Genomic DNA, 23554 nt, shown 5'->3' on the forward strand with positions numbered 1-23554 from the left:
ACACTGGGTGGGCCCTGGGCCCCTGTCTAGGCCTCTCCCATCCGCCGTGAGACGTGTCTGTGCCTCACCCCTGCCGTGTCCCATCTCCCCCATCCCTGGGACGAGGATCACAGTGCTGAGCACCCAGGCACCCTCCCTGATCCTCCAGCCCAGCCCTCACGGCCACGCCATCTCTCCTTGCAGGCAGCGTCCTGGAAGATGAGCACCAAGGCATGGTCCATTACCACCTGCCGGGCCAAAACCTCAGCTGGGCGAAGGTGAGGCAGTCCCTGGGGCCCCAGTGGGTACTTGTGGGGCTAGGTGACGTCCCCCCAGGGGTCTCTCCGTCTGTGGCAATTCCAGGCCCTTTCGACACAGAAGTTATCTTCTATTTCTCCTCTAACACTTACCCTGATGCGGGCTGGTTTGGGGGTTTAATGTCCAAAATATCAGTGGCAAAAGGAATTCAGTGTAAAACAGGAAACGGGCCAGGCTGGTGGCTCATGCCATAAACCCATCACTTTGGGAGGCCAAGGCGGGAGAATCCTTTAATTCTGAGAGTTCTAGACCAGCCTGGGCAACATAGACCATGTCTCTACAAAATTTTAAAAATTAGCCAGTATCATGGTTGGTGCATGCCTGTAGTCCCAGCTACTCGAGAGGCTAAGGTGGGAGGATTGCTTGAGGCTGGGAGTTCAAGACTGCAGTGAGCTATGATTGTGCCACTGCACTCCAGCCTGGGCTACAGAGCAAGACTCTGTCTCTAAAAAAATAAAATATAGAAAAAGAAAACATAGAAACTGACTCAGAAAGGGAACATCACTGGTTCAATGTTGTACTCTGAGCTGGGAGCAGTGCCAGGAGGAGGCTGGGCCCCGTTCCTGCTGGCTCATGCATAGCCAGCTTCCTTTCCTTGCAAGCACAGTGACCTTGCAGGGCTGACCTCTCTGGGGCTGGGCAGTGGTAGGATTGTGGAGGCCTCACCAGCCCCTATTGCCCAGGGACTCCCAGGTCCTGCAGAGGGGCCTGGGCCCTGGCCTGTCCTACCAGTGACTTTTCTGTTCCCCAAAGGTTTTTGGTATTCTGGAGAAAGCCAAGGAAAAATACAGCGTGGATGACTACTCCGTGAGCCAGATCTCGCTGGAGCAAGTCTTCCTGAGCTTCGCCCACCTGCAGCCATCTGCCACGGAGGAGGGGCGATGAGGGTCGCGGCTGCCTCGCCACCAGGCAGGGACAGGACAGGCGAGCAGGACCCAGCGTGCATCCTCTCCCTCCAAGTTTATCTCATCCTTTATTTTTAATCACTTTTTACTGTGATGGATATGGAAAAAATCAAGGCAGTATGCACAGAATGAATGAGGGCAGCTGGGCCTTCATGCCCGGGGTGAGCATGCAGGTCTCCACGTCTGAAGGCAGACCCTGGAGTCCACCTTCCCAGAGCTGGAGCGAGCCAGGCAGTCTTTGGAGTGAGTTCTGGGGTCTCTGGGTGGAGTCTGAAGGCAGACCCTGGAGTCCACCTTCCCAGAAGTGGAGCGGGCCAGGCAGTCTGTGCAGGCGAGCTCTGGGGTCTCTGGGTGGAGTCTGAAGGCACACTCTGGAGTCCACCTTCCCAGAGCTGGAGCGGGCCAGGCAGTCTGTGCAGGCGAGCTCTGGGGTCTCTGGGTGGAGTCTGAAGGCACACTCTGGAGTCCACCTTCCCAGAGCTGGAGCGGGCCGGGCAGTCTGTGCAGGCAAGCTCCATGGTCTCTGGATGGAGAGCTGTCCCAGGAAGGGCCGTAGCTGAGCTGGGGGTTTGAGTTTCTCCAGGCACTCCCTGGAGAGAGGACCCAGTGACTTGTCCACATTTACACATAACACTAATCTCCCCTGGGGAGGAAGCGGGAAGCCAGCCAGGATGAACTGAAGCGCAGTCCCGCGGCCGCCAGGAATGGACCATGCACATCACCGTCGGTGGAGGGAAGCTGCTGTGGTTAGGTGCTGGGTCCTTAGCGTCCGGTGCAGCCTGGGCCTCCTGGAGGTGCTGCTCCTTAGGGCATGGTGGCCGCGGCGGAGCCGGGCATCGTCCCACAGCATCATCTAGAAGCAGCCGGCACGGGAGGGAAGGTGGCCAGGCTCGAAGCACAGTCTCTGTTCCCAGCACTGCACCCTCAGGAAGTCGCCTGCCCTGGGACAGGCAGGGACCACCCCAAGGGCTGGGTGGCTGTCACAAGGACACACTGAACACATTGTGACCATCCAGAAAATAAAGGCTGAGGAGACACAGTCACGGTCTGTGAGTCACACACGAGAGGGGGCATGGGGCTCAATCGCTCACCCACAATCTAGACACGAGGCTCTCCTTTCGCGTTTCAAGCACACAAATGCGGGATGTCGTTTCTCCCAGAAGGGAGCACATGCAGAGAATATGAATTGAAGGAACAGGTCCAGAACACAAAGGAAAAAGCCAGTTAAACGCCCAGTGACAGGCCCTTAGTCTGCAGTCAAGAGGAGTGGGTGGCGCTGTGTGGGAGGCACAGGCTGGGTGGGAGAGAGGCTGATGGCACCAGGGTCCCCCGTGGGTGGGCATTCAGCCATTTCCCAGGAATTCCTCTTCATCAGCTCCCTTTTTGTTCATTTATTGAAACAGAGCCTTACTTTGTTGCCCAGGCTGGAGTGAAGTGGCACCATCTTGGCTCACTGCAACCTCTGCCTCCCGGATTCAAGCAATTGTCCTGCCTCAACCTCCCTAATAGCTGGGATTACACGCACCTGCCACCATGCCCAGCTAATTTTTGTATTTTTAGTAGAGACAGGGTGTTGCCATTTTGGCCAGCCTGGTCTTGAACTCCTGACCTCAGGTGATCCACCAGCCTTGGCCACCCAAAAGTGCTGGGATTACAGGCATTAGCCACCGCGCCCAGCCCCTTTTAATTTATGTACTGTTTTGTATTTTGTTTTTGGAGATGGCATCTTGTTCTGTTGCTCCGGCTCGAGTGCAGTGGTGTCATCATAGTTCATTGCAGCCTCAAATACCTTGCTTGGCTCATGCAGTCCTCCTGCCCCAGCCTCCCGAGTGGCTGGGACTCTGGGAACATGCCCCCATTCATGGCTAATTTTTTCTTTAGTATACACGGAGTGTCACCACGTTGGCCAGGTTGCTCCCAAACTCCTGACCTCAAGTGACCCACCTGCCTCAGCTTCCCAAAGTGCTGGGATTACAGGCATGAGCCACCAAGCCTGGTCACTGCAGTATTATTTCTTGGGATTTTATAAAACTGATTTGAATCTCTGCATTTTACATTCCCTTAGAATTCAGTGTGTTAGAAAAGACTTGTTTTCATCACATTGGCTCATTTGGGATAATTTCAAGTCTTGTGTTTTTATCTATCTGTCTCTGGAAATTTACAAAAGCTGCAAATAGTCTCCAGTAGCTCTTTTATTTCCTTTAAACTTCTGCCATCTAGTTCCATGTTATAAAAAATATGTTTGGAAGTGTTTAGGCCATAGCCACCCCTACGTGTGCCCAAAAGGTCTGAAATGGGCCCTTCTGGCCCCTCAGCCTGTCGGCAGGAGCAGTGGCCTATAGGTCAGGCCTAGAGCTAGGAAGAGGGACAGAGGTCAGTGCACAAGGCCACCTGGCCCCATGTCCATGCCCACAGCCCTTCTGCAGGGCGTCCTTGGGCTTGTTTTCAAGCCCATGTGATAGAGGAGATTTGGGAATGTGTCACTTCTATCCTATAATACCCTAAAAAGGGGTTGGGGAGAGTGTACAGGACTGAGGGTTCAGCCCACGTGAGGCACACACCTGAGGCCAGCCTGAGTGAACAGGACATGCACAGGAGACACCACCCTCCCTGGCAGCATGCTGCCAGCACCAGCAGGGGTCTTTAAGTGAGGACTGGCATGACTAGAATGCCTTCTTAGGAAAATGATCTGCAGCTGAGGAGGCTGCTGTGCGAGGACTGGGAAGGGCAGGTGCACTCAGGGTGTCTGTGGCAAGGGCCCAAGGCTGCACCCAAGCCTGGAGCTTGGATGACCTGAGGACTAGCAGGAAGAGCCCATCTGGCATCCAAGAGGCATCCTCAAGGCACTGGAAACTCAGTTTTGGGGCTGGGTCACCAGGGGCACCCTAAGGAGCCTGGGACTGAAGCCTCAGGACCCCACCCTGGCTGGTTTTTGTCTGAGCTGTGGCAGTTCCCAACCTACAGGAGGGCAGGTGAAAGGGCCATGGGTCCAGGGATAGGAGAAACTGGCCCGTCCATGCTCCACCTTAGACCACGGGGGCTCAAGCGTTCTCTAGGGACACTGTCTCGGAACAACTCTGGCATCCAACAGGTTCAACTCCTGCCCTGCTCCCAGTTCAGCCTAAAGTCAGACCTGAGAGACGAGGTTTTGACTTCATTGCTCTGCCTGGCCTGGCGCAGGCCTCACGTGACCAAACAGCCCAGGGGCCAAAAGCCAGGCCTTGGGAAAGCCGGCACCTTCTGTCCTCCAGGGTGGCCCAGTACAACAGCGCGGCTCAAGTGACACCGCACCCAGAACCCAGAGAGGGTAAGACCTCGCTGTGTAGGCGGGCCAGGCCAAGCCCCTCCCTGCTGTCACAGGTTTATGGTGGAGCAGAGGGGCAGGCTGGCTACAGGCAGCCCAGGCCACAGGTCAGGGGACCCACACCAGGCCACAGGAACAGGCTTGCTGCAGGTATCAGAAAACCCCAGGTCACAGTGGTTTAAACAAGTTTATTTCTCAGCCATGTAGACAGGAGGAGGCAGTCCAGGGCTGAGAAGCCTGAGGTCTCAGGGAGGCAGGCTCCATCTGCTGCTCCATCATCTTGGTTCACACCTCTCTCCTCATGGTCACCTCTATGTTCAAGGAAGTGCTCAAGTTCAGGCTGAGCTAGGGTGTGTGCAGTGGCCTCCACCCAGCGTGTGACACCCCTAGGCAGCTCCCTGCTGTGCCTGGACCCACCTATGACCTCGGCTCACTCCATCTTGCTGGATTTCCCATCTCGGTCTTGCTGGCTGTTTTCAGAGACCGAGCCCATAGTCTCCAGGACTCAGGTGACTTTGGCTACCCCTGGAGTCCTGTATTAAAGATCTGCGATAGAAATGTGTCCAGCAGGGAACTATCCTGCTTGCTTTCTGCTTTTCTGAGTTCCTGCAGTCAACTGGCCAGGGCGCTCTGTGGGGCAAGTGGACACAGGCCCCGGAGTATGGCCACTTCGGCCTGGTGTCTGAGGGGCTTCCTGAGTGATGTGGGGGGTCTCACCAGCTCCAGGGGACACTGCTGCCACACACAGGGTAGGGGTAGGAGTGGAGGATCACCTCTGTGAGGACACAGGCCCCACCCTCTGTGGCTGTGGTGGATACCACAGGTCCGCCTCAAGGCCCCTGACACCTGCAAGGCCAGTGCGTGGGAGAGACAGAGAGGGGATTCCACCAGGCCAGCCCGGGGTTTGAACCCCAGCCAGGGCAGGTGCTGTCTGCTGCCCCGCCAGGTAATGCACCGACCCAGCTGCTGTTCGGCTCCCCTTCAGGCGGGCGCCGTGCTCATGGCATAGGTCGGCTGGGCCCTCTGAGCCCCCCACTCCCACATGGACCAGTCTGCATGGACGATGGTGCCACCCGTGCTGTCCAGACCCTGCCCAGCTGCACTAATGGCCAGAGCCATTAAGTGACTCCCAGCACTGGAGTCACTTCAGCTGCTCACCCCTCCCTGAAAAGAGACGTCCCTCCCTCCAGACGTGCCCCAAACTGCTGGGCATGCTCTGGCCACCTGACATGAGGTGGCTCAGGGTGGGAGGGCTGAAGGCTGCCTACATGGGGCAAGGCCTCCTCTGGGAGGTAGGATGGGGTGGGACAGGCGGGGTTCCCTCCTCACCTGATGGGCTCTTGAGGCTAGGCTGCCAGCAGGCAGCAGGGGGCTGAAGCAGTGGGGTCAGGCCCGGGGAGCGGGGGCCCTGCCTTCCTTCCTCAACACACGGGGCTGCCCAGGCCCCGCTCCTGGGGCCAGGCCCACACCCCCTAGACACTGGTGTCAGATGCCTCGGACTCAGAGGAGCTCCACATGGATCAGCCGCAGCTGCCCCTGGGTCCACCTAGCCCAGGCAATACCACAGCCTCACCAAGGCTCATCCAGCCATGGGCCCCAGCCTCCCAGGCCCTGCGTGGCACCGCAGTCACTGTCTCTGGCAGCTCACATCCCAGGTGGCTCACGGTCACCATCCTTGACTTCCTCATGGCAGAAATGGAGTGACTTTGAGCTTGTGATGAGCACAGGCTCCCAACCATGGGAGACTCCAGATGTGCCTGCTGGAGGGGCTGCAGGCCCTGATGATACCCACTCCTCAGACATGCAAACCTGGAGCCAGGGAGGCCTCAATGAACCACATACTCTCCCAACAGACCCAGCTGACCCTACACCAGCGCCAGGCCCTTTCAGACCCAGTCTGGCCACCCCAACAGACTTGGCCAGCACCTCCCCTGGCCCCACCCTCTACAGACAGGAACCAGGCTGTGGTGATCCGCCTCTCAGCAGGCACAGCTCCTGTTCTGATGTCTCCCCCAGATCGAGTCGTTACCCCCTTGTCCACCTGACTGGGTCGCGTGTGGCCTTGGTACAGAGCCAGGTTTTAGTAGAGGGTAAAAGGGCTTCCTTGCTGTGGTTTACGAGAGAATGCAACACCCACCCAAAGCTACTTCATGACCCACCGTGACCTGCACCACCACCTAGCCCATCCCCAACCCTCAGTGTCACAGGCCACCAGCCTCTGAAAGCAGGCACTGCAGAAGCCACCAGGCCGCGGAGGATGGGTCAGGGAAGACATTCTGCCTTCACGAGGGCATGCTCTCAAAGACAGAGCCACCCCAAACTGTCAGCAGGTAACCCCGAGCTCTGGGAAGGCAAGGGGAGGGGCTCAGAGCTGTGACCAGAGCCCACGGGAAGCCTGTGCCCAGCACTGCAGGGCTCTGGCCACTGCCTAATGCCCTGTCCACAAAGCCCTGCCCGCCCTCTCCAGCAAACCAGGGCCCCTGTGGCTCCAGAGGCCCCAGCTCCACTGCCCTCAGCCTCCATGCCCTCAGCAGCTTAGCTCTGGGGCTGAGCTCCCAGAAGGGTAGGGTCAGGGTGGGCTCCTGAGTTTTATTTTCTCACATTTCTTCCAAACATGCTTCTGCTGATCCTCAAAATGGCAAAAGCCAAGATGCTCAATTTTCAAAGCTCAACAACTGATGGCACATTTGATAACAAAAATCAGTAATATTTAGAAACAAATTAGATTAAATTCATAAGTGTCTGAATAATCATACTCTTAGATTTAATATAAAATGTGTGAAAGCTTATTCAAAGGCCAAATGCAATTACTGCAGAGCATTAAAAACCAGCAGGGGGAGGGCTGTCAGCCCAGCTGGTGCTGTGTCTCCCCACACCCATGTCATGTGGGGTCACCAGGCTGCCTCTCCCTGCCAGGTATCACTGAGGCCCTGGGCACGGGCTCTGGGTTTGGGCCCTTCAGCACTTCTCTGACCACTGGACTTCATTGCCACCTCAGAGAACTCTACCAGCTGCCTGCCTGGGCCACCGAGACTGCCCCTTTCCCCAACACTGACTCTGGGGCTTCAGCAGAGAGGGGCTGCCCCTCTATTCACGTACCCCTCCGTGCCTGGCCACAGCAGGTGTGACAGTAATGCAGAGAATCTAACTTACTTTACATGTCATCAAACCCAAATCCAACAGGGGTACCAAACCAGACTGATGGGCCTGCCAACCTCCACCCACAGGAACACACTGGTGACTTAGTGCAGTGGACCCGGGAGGTGGCTCCTCCTCCCAGCGGACATGTCCCCAACTCCTTGGACATCCCTTAGCCCAGGGTGAAGGGTCAAGGGCACACCTGACCCTTGGACAGGGCCAGAGGGAGTGGGTCTAGCCAGGAAGTCACCAGGAACTAGCTTCCCACACAGGAAAGAGGGCAATGATGATAGACCACGTCCTCACTATCTATCCATCCATCCACCCACTCACTCCAAGTCACCAAGCTGCACCCTGCACCTTTGCTCCAACATCTAAAGTCTCCGAGTCATGCTGGTTCTCTCCTCCCAAAGATCTGCTTGGATCTGTTCCCTTCTCCCATCCTTGCTGCCATGAAGCTGTTTAAAGTCCGAGGCTGGGCGCACCGTCAATCCCTCCACAAATAATCACAGGGCAACGACTGCTTGCCAGGCGCAGCAGTGAACAAAACCTGCCCTCTCAGTCTGGGGCGCTGGTGCGGAGCCTCCCGCCTGGGTCTGGGCCTGGGACCCTACAGCGTCACCCCCTCCTATGTCCCAGCCAGAGGCGCCACCACCTCTGGGCTCTCCCTGCCCGGACCCTGCACCCGCAGCTGAATGAAGCCTCGGCGCTGCGCCGTTCACAAGCTCCGTGCTGCCGCCGCGAAGCTCGCGCGGGCCCTTCCCTGCTTCCAGAGAACCTCGGCCCCTGCTGTTCCCCCGTCAGACGCACCCTTCCACTCGGGTCTCAGCGACAGTGTCGCCACCCCTAGACGCCCCCCTTTGCACCCCATCTCCTACCCTCAAGCTCGTCGCTCTTCTTGCCCACATTGCCCACCTGCCGCGCCCACCCGGTGGAGCTCCACCTGCGTGGAGGCCGCGTCCACGCGGGCACCCCAAACGCCACCAGTAGGTTTTGACCACACGAACGCACGCCCTGCCCCAGCCCCTCTCTCCGAGCTGCCTCCATCCTGCGGGTCCCCACGTCGCGCCAAGCAAAGCCGCAGAGCCTGCGCGCCTTTCTTGTACGACTGCCCCGCCGCCGCCGCGCAGCCGGGCCCGGATCCCAGCGTCCGGTGTCCACTGCCGGTGTTGGGGGCCGGAGTAGGCCCAGGCGGGCCCAGTGCATCAGCGCAAGGAAAGGGACCGGGCACGGCCGCGTTAACCCCCTCCGCGCCAGAGGACGAGCCTCGGTCATCGCGCGGCCCTCCCAGCCTCAGCAGGCTACCCCTGTGCCCGCTCCAGCAAGCGTGCAACCGGCCCGGTCAGTCACAGAGACTTCTCCGACGGGGAGACACCGCGAATGCTCCAACGCAGCTCGCACACACTGCCTTGACGCTTTAACACCTCACCGCTCGCGCCCATTGGCCCAAGCATTTACGTCATCGCTGCGCGCCGGTCGGCAGCGTCTTCCCGCTCCTTACCTCTGACGTCACAGCGGAGCCGGCTTGAGCGGCCGAGGAAAGCAGGAGGAGGTGTTGGCGGCGGGAAGATGTAAGTTGGGGCGGAATCCGACCGCATCCTAGCTTTGGGGGCTGCCCGTCAAGCCCGGCAGGAAGCATCGTGAAGCTGGTCCACTCCCCAGCCCTGCAGTGCGGCGGCAGCTTGGCGGCGCAGTGCGGACTCTGAAAAGAAAGAGTGTGGCCTGGGGTGGGCGGGGTGGGAGGTGTCGTGGCCGTGGCCCGGAAGTGGTCGGGGCCGCGGCGGACGGAAGGGCGCCTCTGCTTCGTCCGCTCGGCGGCGGCCCAGCCAGGCCCGTAGGACTCTGAGCAGCGGGGAGCGCGGCTTCCGCCCTTGGGGCCCTCCTGCCGGGCCGGAGACCCAGGCCCCCAACGCCAGGCCCTGCCCTAGAAGCGCTCGCGGCCCGCCGCCTGGACGAGGGAGTTGTGAGTGAACGCGGACGGGGAGCGGCGAGGTCGGCGTGTCGGGCCGGTGCCGGCGGGCGCGGATTTTCTTTGTGGGATACAGTGGAAGGCTGGCCGATCCCCGCTTCGGAGGCATTAATTCAGACATGCACTCCGCGAACGTTTCCCGGGCTCCCGTGTGCAATTCTCTGCGCTAGGCCTGGGGGATATGGCCCACTATGGACGGAGCACGGTGGCCTAGCTCAGTTTGATGGGTTACCCCAGAGGGGTGGATACGGGAAGGTTAAGGTTGATGGAGGAGAAACGTGGAGTAGGCTTTTTGTCTTGATTTCGCATGAACTGTGCCTGAAATGTACTTTTAAATGGGGAAGGTGCTCTGAAGATTTGTGCCGAAACGCCCTGTCCTCGAGATTTAACTAATTGTTCTCTCCTCTCTCTGGCTGTTGGACGCGCACCTTTCCGGAGGATGGGGGAGGTAACCGAGGTCCTGAGCCGGTACCTGAACTTGTGTGAACAGAGAACCTCAACCTTTGCTTTCTAGCATTCGACCGCACCCAGCAAAGCGTCTGCTTTCTCAGTGGTTCTTAGAGTGCTTAAGAGTGGTGCACTTTGATTTCACAAAGTACATTTGGGCAGATCTTTAGGACTGGGGGTTGGGGCTGGAATATGCGGGTGTGACCTCCACTCTAGATCTACGCTGTCCAGTGAGGTAGCCATTGGCCACATGTGGCTACTGAGCATGTTGAAATACAGCAGCTAATCAAAACTGAGATGTTAAAACACACACCAGATTTAGAAGACTTACTCTGAAAAAAAAAAAAAAGTAAACCTTTATATTTTTATGTTGATTATTTGTTGGAAAAATATTTTGGATATGTGTCAAATGTTAAACATTAATTTCACTCATTTTTGTGACGTGGCTACTGAGGAATTTGAGATTCTGCTTGTGGCTCCTCACACTGTTTCTATTGGACAGTGCTGCTGCAGATGATCCTGAGGTGGGTGGGTGCAGGAACCCTGCTGAGAGTTCAGAAATTATGTGTGACTTTGGAGACAAGTGTCTGTGGGGGGAAGGAGCTTCTGGACGTGAAGATACAACTCTTCCTTCTAACATTTATTAAGCCTTTGATTAATGCCCTGGATAACTATAAGGTTGGAACTGTAGTTGTCTCCATATTGATGATGAGAAACTTGAGAAAGGATAAGTGACCTGTTCAAAATTACACAGTCAAACTTCTAATCAAACCCAGGCCTTCTGGCTCCAGACTGTGAATTCTATACTCTGATACTCACGTCCAAGGACACCAGCCATACCAGGCACTGCCTGCTGGGTGTCTGCAGAACCTTACTGTTCTGAAGCAAAACATTATGCCCTGGACAAGAGCAGCAAGGGTGATGTTCGGCCCTCCATGACTCATTTGACAGCTCAAAGCCAGGTGCTCTTCTTTCTTGGGTCAGAACATGTTTTCAGCACTGTTTTGAAGCACCCCTGGCATTTCTGCATGGGGAAACCAGGACCCCATTAGTGTAATGTGCCCTGCTTACATACAGGCTGTTGGAGAAGGTGAGACAGAAGTAGCTGAGACTCACATCCTGAGAGCTTCACTTAAAAACTCATGCAGCTGTAATCCCAGCACTTTGGGAGGCCGAGGCGGGTGGATCATGAGGTCAAGAGATCGAGACCATCCTGGTCAACATGGTGAAACCCTGTCTCTACTAACAATACAAAAAATTAGCTGGGCATGGTGGCACATGCCTGTAATCCCAGCTACCCAGGAGGCTGAGGCAGGAGAATTGCCTGAACCCAGGAGGCGGAGGTTGCGGTGAGCCGAGATCGCGCCATTGCGCTCCAGCCTGGGTAACGAGAGCGAAACTCTGTCTCAAAAAAAAAAAAAAAAACATGCAGCTTGTGCAGACCTGGCTGGAAATACTGAAGGCAGCAGTCCCTCTAAAATAGAGCCCATAACTTATTAGTAGTTTGTTTTTGAGTAATTGTTACCATTATTTGAGCACATGCTGCAGTCCAGGCATTTTGCTAAACTTACATGGTAGGTAGTCTCTCACACAACCTCAGTGCCTATTTATTTTCTTCAACATCTTATTTTTTTAAGCACATAGGAAGGTTGAATTATATAGTCAATACCCACATAAAGACCACTTGAGGGCCGGGTGCGGTGGCTTATGCCTGTAATCACAGCACTTTTGGGAGGCCAAGGTGGGCTGATCATGAAGTCAGGAGTTCGAGACCAGGCTGACCAGTATGGTGGAACCCTGTCTCTACTAAAAATACAAAACTTAGCCAGGCGTGGTGGCACACACCTTTAGTCCCAGCTACTCAGGAAGCTGAGGCAGAAGAATCACCTACACGCAGGAGACAGAGGTTGCAGTGAGCTGAGATCGTGCCAGTGTACTCCAGCCTGGTAACTCCCTCTCAAAAAAAAAAAAAAAAAAAACACTTAAAAGTTTATGTTACATTTCTGCTATATTTGAAGTAAATTGCAGACTTGCATGTGTTTTCCCCTGCACACTCAATGTGCATATTATTAAAGAACAGTATTTGCAATAACTACTTTTTAAAGTTCTTGTGCTTTTTAAATGTTCATGCAGTACATTTTATCTGTTTGCATTTGGGTATTAAGTGTTTTGATTCTGGTAGTAGTCACTTTTGAAATGGTTTTTGCTTCCAGTCGTATTATCCAGTGTATCCCAAAAGGAAATTGCTGCAATAAAACAGGAGATCTAATCCTGTCTGGAGGCCACCCTTGAGTTAGGTTTTTCCCTGTTCTGCATGTGAATGTGATGCCATGGCATTTTCAAAAGACTGCAGGGAGTTCATCAAACTTGTGGGTGAAAACTAAATTGTTCAGCCTGTAAAATGACAGTGATGGGCCCCACCATCTCCTCCATTTTTTTAAGAAAGATAAACTGGCCGGTCAAAGTGGCTCATGCCTGTAATCCTAGCTCTTTGGGAGGCCAAGGCGGGTGGATCACGAAGTCAGGAGTTTGAGACCAGCCTGGCCAACATAGTGAAACGAGACACCTCCATGAGCACGTGGGGACTGTCCCCCTGTGTTCCTGGTTGTGTGGACACACACTGCTTACTGTGCTCCCTTGCTGCCGCCTTGTATGCTCAGCTTTTGACTGCAAAGTAGACTTGCTGCCTTGCCAATTCGTTCACTCTTTAAATCCTTTTATCTTGTTATTAGGCTGCTCTTTGGCGTAAATTGCAATCAATTAGGGATCGTTTCTCAGAATCCAGTTAGAAGTGAGAGTTCAGATAAGTGAGGCCGTCATTGCTGCTTTGAACACCTCAGAAGGGGAGAATGGATTTATCAGGAGTGAAAAAGAAGAGCTTGCTAGGAGTCAAAGAAAATAATAAAAAGTCCAGCACTAGGTAATCCTTCTGTAAGATTTTTCTAGTGCTACTTTGGGGGTGCTTACTGCTAGGGACCCGCAGAAAGGGGAAGGTTGAAAATGTTGTGCATTCTACAGTGAGTGTTCTGAGCCACAGACCACTTTGCTTTGTGATCACCTGGGATCTCTGTGGCCCTGCTGATCCCCTTTTTTGGGTTGTGCTATTTGGGTTTGGTCAGAGCAGCACACAGTCTGACACTCTTCCTCACCATCCAGGGCTCCTTCTCCTACCAAACGCAAAGACCGCTCAGATGAGAAGTCCAAGGACCGTTCAAAAGATAAAGGGGCCACCAAGGAGTCGAGTGAGAAGGATCGCAGCAGGGACAAAACCCGAAAGAGGCGCAGCGCTTCCAGTGGTAGCAGCAGTACCAGGTGGGCAGGCTGGCCTGGAGCCTGGAGGGACCTGTGCCACAGCCATACCCTCACGCCCCACAGATGGCTCCGGTTTTCTTGATTATTTACAAAGAAATCACATTCTCTGATTATTAGTAGAAACCCTAGTTTATGGCAGATTGGCCAGGCGCAGTGGCTCATTTCTGTAATCCCAGCACTTTGGGAGGCACAGACAGGAGGATTGCTTGAGGCCTGGAGTTCAAGACCAGCCTGGGCAACAAAACAAGATTTCGTCTCTATATTTTTATAATTACGTGTGATGGTGGCATGCATCTATAGTCCCAGCTATTTGGGAGGCAGAGGCAAGAGGATAGCTTGAGCCCAGGAGTTTGAGGAAAATAAACAAAATTAACCAGGCATGGTGACACACACCTGTACTTCCAGCTACTCAGGAGGCTGAGTCGGGAGGATGGCTTGATTCCATGAGGTTGAAGGTACGGAGATCATGCCATTGTACTCCAGCCTGGGTGACAGTGAGACCGTGTCTCAAAAGAAAAGACAGCTGAGCTTGAGTCAGCATCAGCCAGCAGCTGCCTTCCCAGCCTGAGTTGGCAGTTCTGACTTTTGCTAGACTCCTTTACCTCCCGGCAGGAAAGGCTTCTCTATGGGTAGAAAGCAGCCCATCACCTCTGTCCTGTTCCCTGCACAGTGTGACACCTAGGCCTCTGGTTTGCTGGGGGATGGGATGGATCGGGAGTGATGTTTTCCACACTAGGGAAAGCAGTGAGGCCTGGAGATACCCGAACAGCAGTTTCCTCCTGAGGGGAGCACAACAGACTTGGAGGAAGTATCTGTACTGTGAGACTTGGCGTATGGTAGTTGTGACCCCTTACCTTGCCCTCAGGTCTCGGTCCAGCTCGACCTCCAGCTCAGGCTCCAGCACCAGCACTGGCTCAAGCAGTGGCTCCAGCTCTTCCTCAGCCTCCAGCCGCTCAGGAAGCTCCAGCACCTCCCGCAGCTCCAGCTCCAGCAGCTCCTCCGGCTCTCCAAGTCCTTCTCGGCGCAGACACGACAATAGAAGGCGCTCCCGCTCCAAGTGAGTTCCCCATGCCCAAGAGCTAGAGATTACAAGATGGGGGCTAGAGATTTACCATTGGGGTTATAAAAGTGACCCCAAAGGAGTCTTTCTGCCTTGATAGGATTTCTGAGACAGGAATAATGTATGTGAACTTCCTTAGAAAAACTGTCATACAATCAGATAAGGCCCACTGAAAAAGAATCTAGTACATTTTGACTTGACAGAAATTGTTTCTGGTGTTCTGTTTTCTCAATCAGATCCAAACCACCTAAAAGAGATGAAAAGGAGAGGAAGAGGCGGAGCCCATCCCCTAAGCCCACCAAAGTGCACATTGGGAGACTCACCAGGAATGTGACCAAGGTGAGGATCACGGATCTCTCTGGTGGGCCGTGGGATGTGGACAGGCAGGCCTGTGCCCGCAGGTAAACTTAAAATGTAACCTTTTGGAGGACTGTGGTGGTGGTACCTGCTTTGAGTACAGCACTGATTAGTTCTCTTAGTGGACCATTAATACACGTGTCTAGATGTATACCAGAACAACACTGGTGCTCATTGGATGGATTGTTTTACCCTGCCAAAGTGTTAGTCATGATGTGGTGAACTTTCTTTGCATCTGACATGACTAACTGGAAGCTGGGAGTTCAAATGACCCTTCTTTCCCTCTAGGATCACATCATGGAGATATTTTCCACGTATGGGAAAATTAAAATGATTGACATGCCAGTGGAAAGGATGCACCCCCATCTGTCCAAAGGCTATGCATACGTAGAGTTTGAGAATCCAGATGAAGCTGAAAAGGCGCTGAAGCACATGGATGGAGGTGGGTGACCCTGCCACATACCCCAACCTGTCAGAGACCCACCACCCCTAGAGACTTGATTTCCAATTGGACTACACTTCTTTTGTTTGTTTGTTTGAGACAGAGTTTCATTCTTATCGCCCAGGCTGGAATGCAGTTGTTCCTGGACCAAACTGAGGATTGGGCCGCTATTTCTCATGGCCTGGTAATGAGATGCAGATAACTGAGGAGGAAGAGAGTTTTTATTTCTGCAACCAGTTGCATGGAGAAGGCCTGGAAATTATTGCCAGACCAACTTAAAATTACAAAGTTTTTCAGAGCTTATATACTTTTTAAGTTATATGTCTATGCGTAAGTGTGCATTTATCTAAAGATGTAAGTGATTAACTTCTTTTAATCTATAACTAAAGTTTGAGTCTTGGAGACCTTCCTCTGGAGCGTCAGTAAATTTACTTAATTTAAATGGGTTTAGGTGCTGGAGTAATAACCCTTCCTTTGACTTCTGCTAAATCACAGAGGTTTGGGTAGTTTTTTTAGACCCCAGTGAAACTTGTTTAATCCTAAACGAGTCGTGTTAAGAATATCTTCATTATTTTGTTGTTTTAAGACCCAGGAAAGGCCTAGGTAAAACTTGTAGTGGACTTTCTTACATCCTAGCCTTTGTATAATGGCACTGGTTTTTAATTTAACTTAACTACTCAGTCAGTACTGAAACAGTTGTTATGGAGGCCTGTGTTAGGGAGACCTGGCCTGCCACAGTCCCCACTGTCAATTTGCACGTGATGTTTTATAATGCTTGTGTATTTATTTATCACGAGAATCATAGGGAGATGGGGCATTGTCATCTTTCCTGGCTGCTTCCTGCTGAGAGAAGCTGCTTGTTATCTGGCACTGAAGACGGTGCTGGAGTGGAAGAGGTCGATTTGTTCCCAGTAGCACTTTTCTGTTTTGGGGGCTTAGAGGCAGCACTTGCTGAAACGTAATCATCTGCAACAAGCAACACACATAAGTAGGTTGCTGCTGTTTTCTTCAGAAGTTTAGTCTTCAGTTTATAGGGCTTTAGGAAAGCACAGCTTGGGTTTCAGTGATTTCCAATTAGGAAAAAGGAATAGAAAAAGGAAAACATTGGAAACATTATTTTGGTATACTACTGTTTTTGAAATTTTTTTTTTCTAGCTTCCCATTTTTATTAAAAGACAAATTGTGGGCCGGGCGCGGTGGCTCAAGCCTGTAATCCCAGCACTTTGGGAGGCCGAGGCGGGTGGATCACGAGGTCAAGAGATCGAGACCATCCTGGTCAACATGGTGAAACCCCGTCTCTACTAATACAAAAAAAAAAAAAATTAGCTGGGCACGGTGGCGCGTGCCTGTAATCCCAGCTACTCGGGAGGCTGAGGCAGGAGAATTGCCTGAACCCAGGAGGCGGAGATTGCGGTGAGCCGAGATCGCGCCATTGCACTCCAGCCTGGGTATCAAGAGCGAAACTCCGTCTCAAAAAAAAAAAAAAAAAAAAAAGACAAATTGTGGTAGGACTGGTTTGCTTTATTATACTTGGCCTAATTATTTGTATACAGTGCAGCAAGAATAATAATTTTTTATGTAGGCCTTTTTTTTTTTTTTTTTGAGACAGAGTTTCACTCTTGTTACCCAGTCTGGAGTGCAATGGTACGATCTCGACTCACCGCAACCTCCGCCTCCTGGGTTCAGGCAATTCTCCTGCCTCAGCCTCCTGAGTAGCTGGGATTACAGGCACGCGCCACCATGCCCAGCTAATTTTTTGTATTTTTAGTAGAGACGGGCTTTCACCATGTTGACCAGGATGGTCTCGATCTCTTGACCTCGTGATCTACCCGCCTCGGCCTCCCAAAGTGCTGGGATTACAGGCGTGAGCCGCCACGCCTGGCCTATGTAGGCCTTTTAAATGGGCTTTGATGGAACTTCGTTCCATAGAAGGAATCTAAGGTAATACCTTTTTAAACTCAAGCCCAGCCATGGATATGTACCATTAAATACTTATGAGGGGGCCGGGCGCGGTGGCTCACGCCTGTAATCCCAGCACTTTGGGAGGCCGAGGCGGGCGGATCACGAGGTCAAGAGATCGAGACCATCCTGGTCAACATGGTGAAAGCCCGTTTCTACTAAAAATACAAAAAATTAGCTGGGCATGGTGGTGCGTGCCTGTAATCCCAGCTACTCAGGAGGCTGAGGCAGGAGAATTGCTTGAACCCAGGAGGCGGAGGTTGCGGTGAGCCGAGATCGTGCCATTGCACTCCAGCCTGGGTAACAAGAGCGAAACTCCGTCTCAAAAAAATATATATATATATATGAGTTGGGTGAATTCCTCTTCTCTTGAGGTTCCAAGATAATGGGATTTTTGGCATATTAGAAAGTGACATATTTTTTACACAGATTAGAAACCCTGTACAGGAACTGTACACAGAATATGAGGCCAGTTTTTTAAAGGCTTTATTGGTTAAGTTGGATTCCTTAAAGGAGAGCATACCATTCCAGTAAAGCCTTGGTAAAATAACCAGTTGGGTTTTTTTTTTTTTTTTGAGACGGAGTTTTGCTCTTGTTGCCCAGGCTGGAGTGCAATGGCACAATCTTTGCTCACCGCAGATAACCGGTTTTTTATTTCTGTTCTGTTACAAAAGAAACAAATTTATATTGTACTTAAGCAAATAACTATATTACTATAAATTAAGAATATGTACAAATAGGCTGGGCAGGGTGGATCACCTGAGATCAGGAGTTTGAGACCAGCCTGACCAACATGGTGAAACCCCATCTCTGCTAAAAATACAAAAATTAGCCAGGCGCAGTGGCACATTCCTTTAGTTCCAGCTACTTGGGAGGCTGAGGCAGGAGAATCGCTTGAACCTAGGAGGCAGACATTGCAGTGAGCCAAGATTATGCATTCCAGCCTGGGTGACAGAGTGAGACTCGGTCTCAAAAAACACACAAATCGTTTCCAAATTCTCAAGAAATTAGGTAGAGAGAAACAAATATGTCCCAAGTTTTGTTCATACACAGGAGTATACTTTATTTAATTGTTAAAAGCTGTTAATAACTTAAAAGTCTTTTTTAACTTTGAAAAGCAAAACAAAGGATTAGCAGCATTTTAAGCAAAAAGTTAGAAAAATTACTTCAGTCTCCTATTAGTTCAGTCTATGCAGTTAATTTCTGTCCTGCTCTATATTAATAGACATTTTAGCTCTTTAACAGTCCTGAAGATTTCTTCTTTATTCTGATATCCCAGCCTCCAAAGTATTTCAGGCACCTCTTAGAGCTTTTTTTTTTGAGACAGAGTCTCACTCTGTCTCCCAGACTGGAGTGCAGTGACGGGATCTTAGCTCGCTGCAGCCTTTGCCTCCCCAGTTTAAGTGATTTCTCCTGCCTTGGCCTCCCAAGTAGCTGGGACTACAGGCATGCACCACCACGCCCAGCTATTTGTATTTTTAGTAAAGATAGGGTTTCTCCATGTTGGCCAGGATGGTCTGGATCTCTTGACCTCCCAAAGTGCCGGAATTTAAGGTGTGAGCCACCTCGTTGTAGTTTTTAATCCTTTTAAAGAGGATTAAAAGGAGACAACAATTGTTTATGGTTGAGAAAAAGTTTTAGGGTAGCCATAGTTAACACAGTTGATGAGGAAATTTGTTACCTCTGTGACGCGATAATTTAATATAACAATTACAGTCATTACTGATAACACACACTAAGATACATTATAATTATAGGAATTTTACATGATTTTGGAGCATACCAATAACATTCATACAAATATAGCCCCAACAAAGCCAAACCCCATTTTATATTTGGCTTTGGCATTGCTTCCTGTATGATTTTTGGTACCAAATAAGCCCAGTTTTACCTTTACACGCGTGTGTTTGTGTGTGTGTACATGGGCGCGCAATCTTGGCTCGCTTCTGCCTTTGCCTCCCTTCTGCCTTTGCCTCCCAGGTTCAAGCCATTTTCCTGCCTAAGCCTCCCGAGTAACTGGGATTATAGGCAGGTGCCACCACGCTTGGCTAATTTTTATCCTTTTAGTAGAGACAGGGTTTCACCATGTTCACTAGGCTGGTCTGGAACTGCTGACTTACGTGATCTGCCCAGACCTCCCAAAGTGCTGAGATTTCAGGTGTGAGCCACTGTGCCTGGCATGGGCTACACTTGTGAGTCCCAGAAGCTCTTTCAGGATTCCATTTCTTACTGCGTGTATGATTACTGAAAATATGTTTTAGGAACACTTTTTTTTTTTCCCCAGCTCCAGTTCAAGGGAACACTTCTTGAAGAAAAAAAAAAAAATTTAGCAAATATGCATAGATTAACATTTTAGGGAGTTTCTAATCTGTTAAAACCTTAAGGATCAAATGCAGGTTTCTTACGTAGAATACGTTTGGCTTTTTATATGGGAATATTTCCTTTAATCATTTCTGAGAATCAAAGTTTGCCAGTATTTCAGCTTTTTTAGTATTTTGCTGAGTGACTAGATTTACTGAATTTACTTCTCAAACACTTATGTCTTATAGCCACTCATAACACTTTTAGCTGTTTGTATCTGGCAGAATGGTTTTAAAAGCACATGAACCCTTGTGAATAGTTTTGGGTGGTAGATTTTCACTTTATCAAGTCAACATTTTGAGGAATGTGGAGTCATCTCTTCTCTGCTCCCTGCTGCTGTGTGACCAAGGCGGCTGGCACTGAGAACAGTCAGCCCACTCTGCCATCTGGGCCACCAGGCCTGGTGGAGAGCGGGGTATGCGTGCCCCAGAACCTTGCGTCCTCTGAGGCCCTGTTAAAAACTTTATAAATAGCTTAACTGTTTTTTTCAGTAATTGCCTTTGAGCTCTGGTAGAGTTCAGACATCAGGAAAGTTTCCTTGATACTTGAGTAACTTCTCCTTCAAGTTACTTAAGTCCTTCTGAAATGGGTTAGGAGCTCTGTGTACTCACATCAGCTTTTAGCCTTGTGAGTCACATCTTTGCTTTGGAGTCTGCTGATTATCTGCTATTTGACAGTCTGAGCACTTGCTGAGCTAAAAACCAAGGACACCCGGGTACCTTCTGGGTGGGCATGATTATAGACATTCCAGCTTTTCTTAAGATTCTGGTAGGATTTTTTGTGTGTGTCCCCATACTGTCATTGAATGGAGTGAGTCCACGCTGTGTCCAAGAGAAAATGAGAAGGGGTTGGCCTTTATTGGTAGCTAGACAGAAGACAGATTTTTCTTCATTATTCTAGACTCAGTGCTGTGAAATCCCTAATTTGGGCTAACTTAGGCTGAGTTTACTGAAGTTAAACCTCTTAAGTATGTTCTGAATACATATCCACTTGCCCAAGTTAGTCCCCATGCACTTTGAAGGTGCCTTGAAGGTAGGAGTTGAGAAAACAAAAGAGCCCTTTACCCTTTAGGGCATAGAAGGGGCTGCGCTTGGGCTCCCGATATCCCCAGCTACCAGACAATTCTTGAGGTTGGGGCACATGCTCCCCTGGGGTTCCTGGGTTTGCACCTCCATTTCCTTTGCTCTCTCCCTGGAGCCCCTGTCCCACACTGCCTCTCCTCACTTCTTGCCACCTCATTGCACGCACATGGCTTGTGTTTCAGTGCCATCCACATGCAGAGAGCCACCTCTCTCAGACTGCTTGTTTCCAAACACAGTCCTCAGTATTTCCTGAAACTTCCTTCATGCTGCTCCCCACTGGAGCCCCACCTCTCCATGAATGGAAGCTCATCTTGACCCTCCCTCATCACCTCCATCCCATCCACCACTAAGCTCTGTCAACTTCACTTCCCAGTTACCCCTGAATCCTTTTCCTTTACTACCATTTCATTTGATGTTGATTCATGCCCCTCTCAGTGCCACAGAGCCCTCCTAACAGGTCTCCCCCTTCTCTTGGCCTCAGACCCAGCTCCCCTTTGTAGGAGAAGGAAGCGCAAATGCGGATACCACCTGCATGGCCCTGCCAGGACGCCCCACCCTGACCCTCAGGCCTTCTGTTTGCCTGTCAATTGCTCTCACTGCTGCCTTTTCACAGCACTATGGGTCCTTTTCACAGCACAGGGCAAGGCATATATCCCTTCTGTTACGCCTAGTGGATTTCAGCACTTTTTCTTCCACCACCCCCTTTTTTTTTTTTTTTTTTTTGAAAAGAACTCTCTCGCTCTGTTGCCCAGGCTGGAGTGCAGTGGTGTGATCTCAGCTCAATGCAACCTCCGCCCCAGGTTCAAGACATTCTCAGTCTCCCAAGTAGCTGCAATTACAGGCATGCACCACCACACCTCACTAATTTTTTGAATTTTTAGTAGAGAAGGGGTTTCACCATATTGGCTGGTGTGGAACTCCTGACCTTGTGATCTGCCCGCCTCGACCTTTCAAAGTGCTGGGATTACAGGGATGAGCCACTGCGCCTGACCTCCAGCACATTCTTTAGCTCTTGACTTGCATAACTTTTGATGTGGGAGGATGCCTTGACACGAGATCGGTATCTCCTTTATGTTCCATGACTCCTGTCCTCATGAAATGTTACTCATGATGTTGTTATTTCTGTGATTATCTTATGTTGTCATTGTCCCCCCAGGCCTGTCTCGTTCACTGTGGCATGCTTTGTCTAGGGTAGATGCTTGCTAGATATTTTATGACTTGCTCTCTTTTTCAACAGGACAAATTGATGGCCAGGAGATCACTGCCACCGCTGTGCTGGCACCCTGGCCTAGACCACCTCCCAGGCGATTCAGCCCTCCCAGGAGAATGCTGCCGCCACCACCCATGTGGCGCAGGTCTCCCCCACGGATGAGGAGAAGGTAAACAATTTGTTGTTTCAGTGAACTGATCAGGCCACAAACCTCATGTGACCGCAGTGACTTTGGGACCCTTTATTCAGCCCTGCCTGCCTTCCGCTGCTGTGTGGGTTAGGAGTGGCAGAGAGTAGTAGCCCTTCAGAGCTCATGGGGAAAGCAGGAGGGTCAGGGCTGCAGTGAGCAACAGGCAGGAGAGGCCCTAGCGTGCACCAACACAGCTTTATAAGTCTGAACAGTGACATGGCGTGACGTGGCCTTCCCAGGAGACCGTTAGACCTGTGAGCCCAGGTGCAGGTCTAACTTTTTTCTGAGCTAACAAGAAGAGCTAGGAGAGGAGGAAGTTGGGTGTCAGAGGAGTTGGTGTGAGGTGGGGGTGGTAATCCCTTGCCAAAGGCCACAGTTTGGCCTTCTCTTGCCAGTGGTGAGCTATGCTTTCAGCCTTTGGGGAAGAGGAAGAAAGCCTGGGCTTCTGCCTTGGGTCTCATGAGCACCCGTTCCCAAGAGCTCAGGGACGGGCCCATCAGATGGGACCTGTCCCAACTTCTAGTACTAAAAAGTAAAACTATGGAGAATTGCACAGAAAAAAGCTAGCTTGCCTCTACAGTCTGAACTCTTCTGATGTGGTTTCTCCTCTTCCTGCAGATCCCGCTCCCCAAGGCGCAGGTCCCCTGTGCGCCGGCGATCACGCTCCCCGGGCCGCCGCCGCCACAGGAGCCGCTCCAGCTCCAACTCCTCCCGTTAAGCAGGCCACTGAATCTCTCACCCCTGTAACTTATACCCCACCCAGCTCAGTTTTGTCACTTTTCTAGCCAAAGGAAGATCAGTAGGAAAGCAAACCCCTCACTTGGGCAGGCATTGCGGGCAGCGGGCAGCGGGCAGCAGGCAGCAGGCAGCACCCCGCACCCCTCTGCCGGCTGGGCTCTGGCTGCAGAAGTGTGTCGGTGTGTGTTGTGCCTGCCAAGATACCCTCCGAGTTTCTGGCTAGAAAGCTCACCCGTTTTCAGTTTCTGAGAGTCAGTTCAGTGACAGAGCCACCAGGGATGAGTGAGGCTCGGGGGGCGGGGGGTGGCCAGGCCTTGCCCTTGCTGTACAGTGTCCTTTTGGAAAGGGAGCTGTCCTGGGCTTTCCTTTAGTGCATCTGCCAACCCTGTTAGGCCTGGCCTCTCGAGGCCTCTCCTGACTTCCAGGGTCACACACCCCGGGAGAGCCGCTCACCCATGGTAGTTGCTGTGCATGGTTCTCTGTCCGTGCACCCATGCACACACCCTACCCCATCGCCCTACTGTGAAACTGATTGAGTGAGTTGAGAGCCAGCTTTGCTGGGTCACCATGCAGCCCCAGTTGTGCCTGCCCTTCAGGTTACCTTGGCAACATGTACATTGCTTTTTTTTTTTTTTTTTTTTTTTTTTTTTGCTTTTATTGTACAGTCAGTACTATAAAATTTGGTTGAGTTTTAAAACTTTGTAGCATTTTAGATGACATTGTGTTTGTACTTTGTTGTGTAGAGTGGAAGAATTGTGTTAAATAAATGCAGGATTGGAATGC

The 23554-nt window shown here is 51.6% G+C and overlaps 2 protein-coding genes and 1 long non-coding RNA gene across 8 annotated transcripts in view; 2 read left to right on the top strand and 1 right to left on the bottom strand.

Annotated features, from left to right (window-relative positions):
• The window catches only part of ABCA3 (ATP binding cassette subfamily A member 3), a 60577-nt gene extending 58336 nt beyond the window's left edge, over positions 1 to 2241 (top strand). For all 5 annotated transcript variants that reach the window (XM_064362334.1, XM_064362336.1, XM_012441763.3 and 2 more), the window contains 2 exons: positions 184 to 257; positions 1051 to 2241. In XM_064362334.1, the coding sequence (XP_064218404.1) occupies positions 184 to 257; positions 1051 to 1182 (206 nt within the window). In that variant the 3' untranslated portion in view covers positions 1183 to 2241. The remainder of the gene's footprint in view (positions 1 to 183; positions 258 to 1050) is intronic.
• Positions 2242 to 4674: 2433 nt separating this feature from the next.
• Positions 4675 to 8485, bottom strand: LOC105709732 (uncharacterized). Its single transcript, XR_001105579.2, has 2 exons — positions 4924 to 8485; positions 4675 to 4817 (listed from the first exon to the last, which is right to left on the bottom strand). It is a non-coding gene; the product is annotated as an uncharacterized LOC105709732 (long non-coding RNA).
• A 671-nt stretch (positions 8486 to 9156) lies between these two features.
• RNPS1 (RNA binding protein with serine rich domain 1) lies at positions 9157 to 23337 on the top strand. Of its 2 annotated transcripts, XM_012441767.3 has the most exons (8): positions 9157 to 9215; positions 12793 to 12980; positions 13217 to 13372; positions 14238 to 14429; positions 14669 to 14771; positions 15078 to 15231; positions 21871 to 22012; positions 22652 to 23337. In XM_012441767.3, the coding sequence occupies exons 2-8, from the start codon at positions 12910 to 12912 to the stop codon at positions 22749 to 22751; spliced, it is 918 nt and encodes a 305-aa protein (XP_012297190.1). In that variant the 5' UTR covers positions 9157 to 9215; positions 12793 to 12909; the 3' UTR covers positions 22752 to 23337. The 2 variants fall into 2 exon arrangements, with proteins under 2 accessions (XP_012297190.1, XP_012297196.1); XM_012441773.2 differs by lacking the exon at positions 12793 to 12980 and having other exon boundaries at positions 9165 to 9215.
• The last annotated feature ends 217 nt before the right edge of the window (positions 23338 to 23554 follow it).

The sequence above is a fragment of the Aotus nancymaae genome, unplaced genomic scaffold (genome assembly GCF_030222135.1).
Source record: "Aotus nancymaae isolate 86718 unplaced genomic scaffold, 86718_ANA_hifiasm-v0.15.2.pri h1tg000049l, whole genome shotgun sequence".
Taxonomy (NCBI): Eukaryota; Metazoa; Chordata; class Mammalia; order Primates; family Aotidae; genus Aotus; species Aotus nancymaae.

What these genes read in the sequence shown, in the direction of transcription:
- RNPS1 (XM_012441767.3), top strand. Translation starts at nt 12,910, where the DNA reads ATGGATTTATCAGGAGTGAAAAAGAAGAGCTTGCTAGGAGTCAAAGAA. An exon ending in AGTGGTAGCAGCAGTACCAG is followed by an intron (nt 13,373 to 14,237) that starts GTGGGCAGGCTG and finishes CCTTGCCCTCAG; the next exon opens with GTCTCGGTCCAGCTCGACCT. An exon ending in AGAAGGCGCTCCCGCTCCAA is followed by an intron (nt 14,430 to 14,668) that starts GTGAGTTCCCCA and finishes TTTCTCAATCAG; the next exon opens with ATCCAAACCACCTAAAAGAG.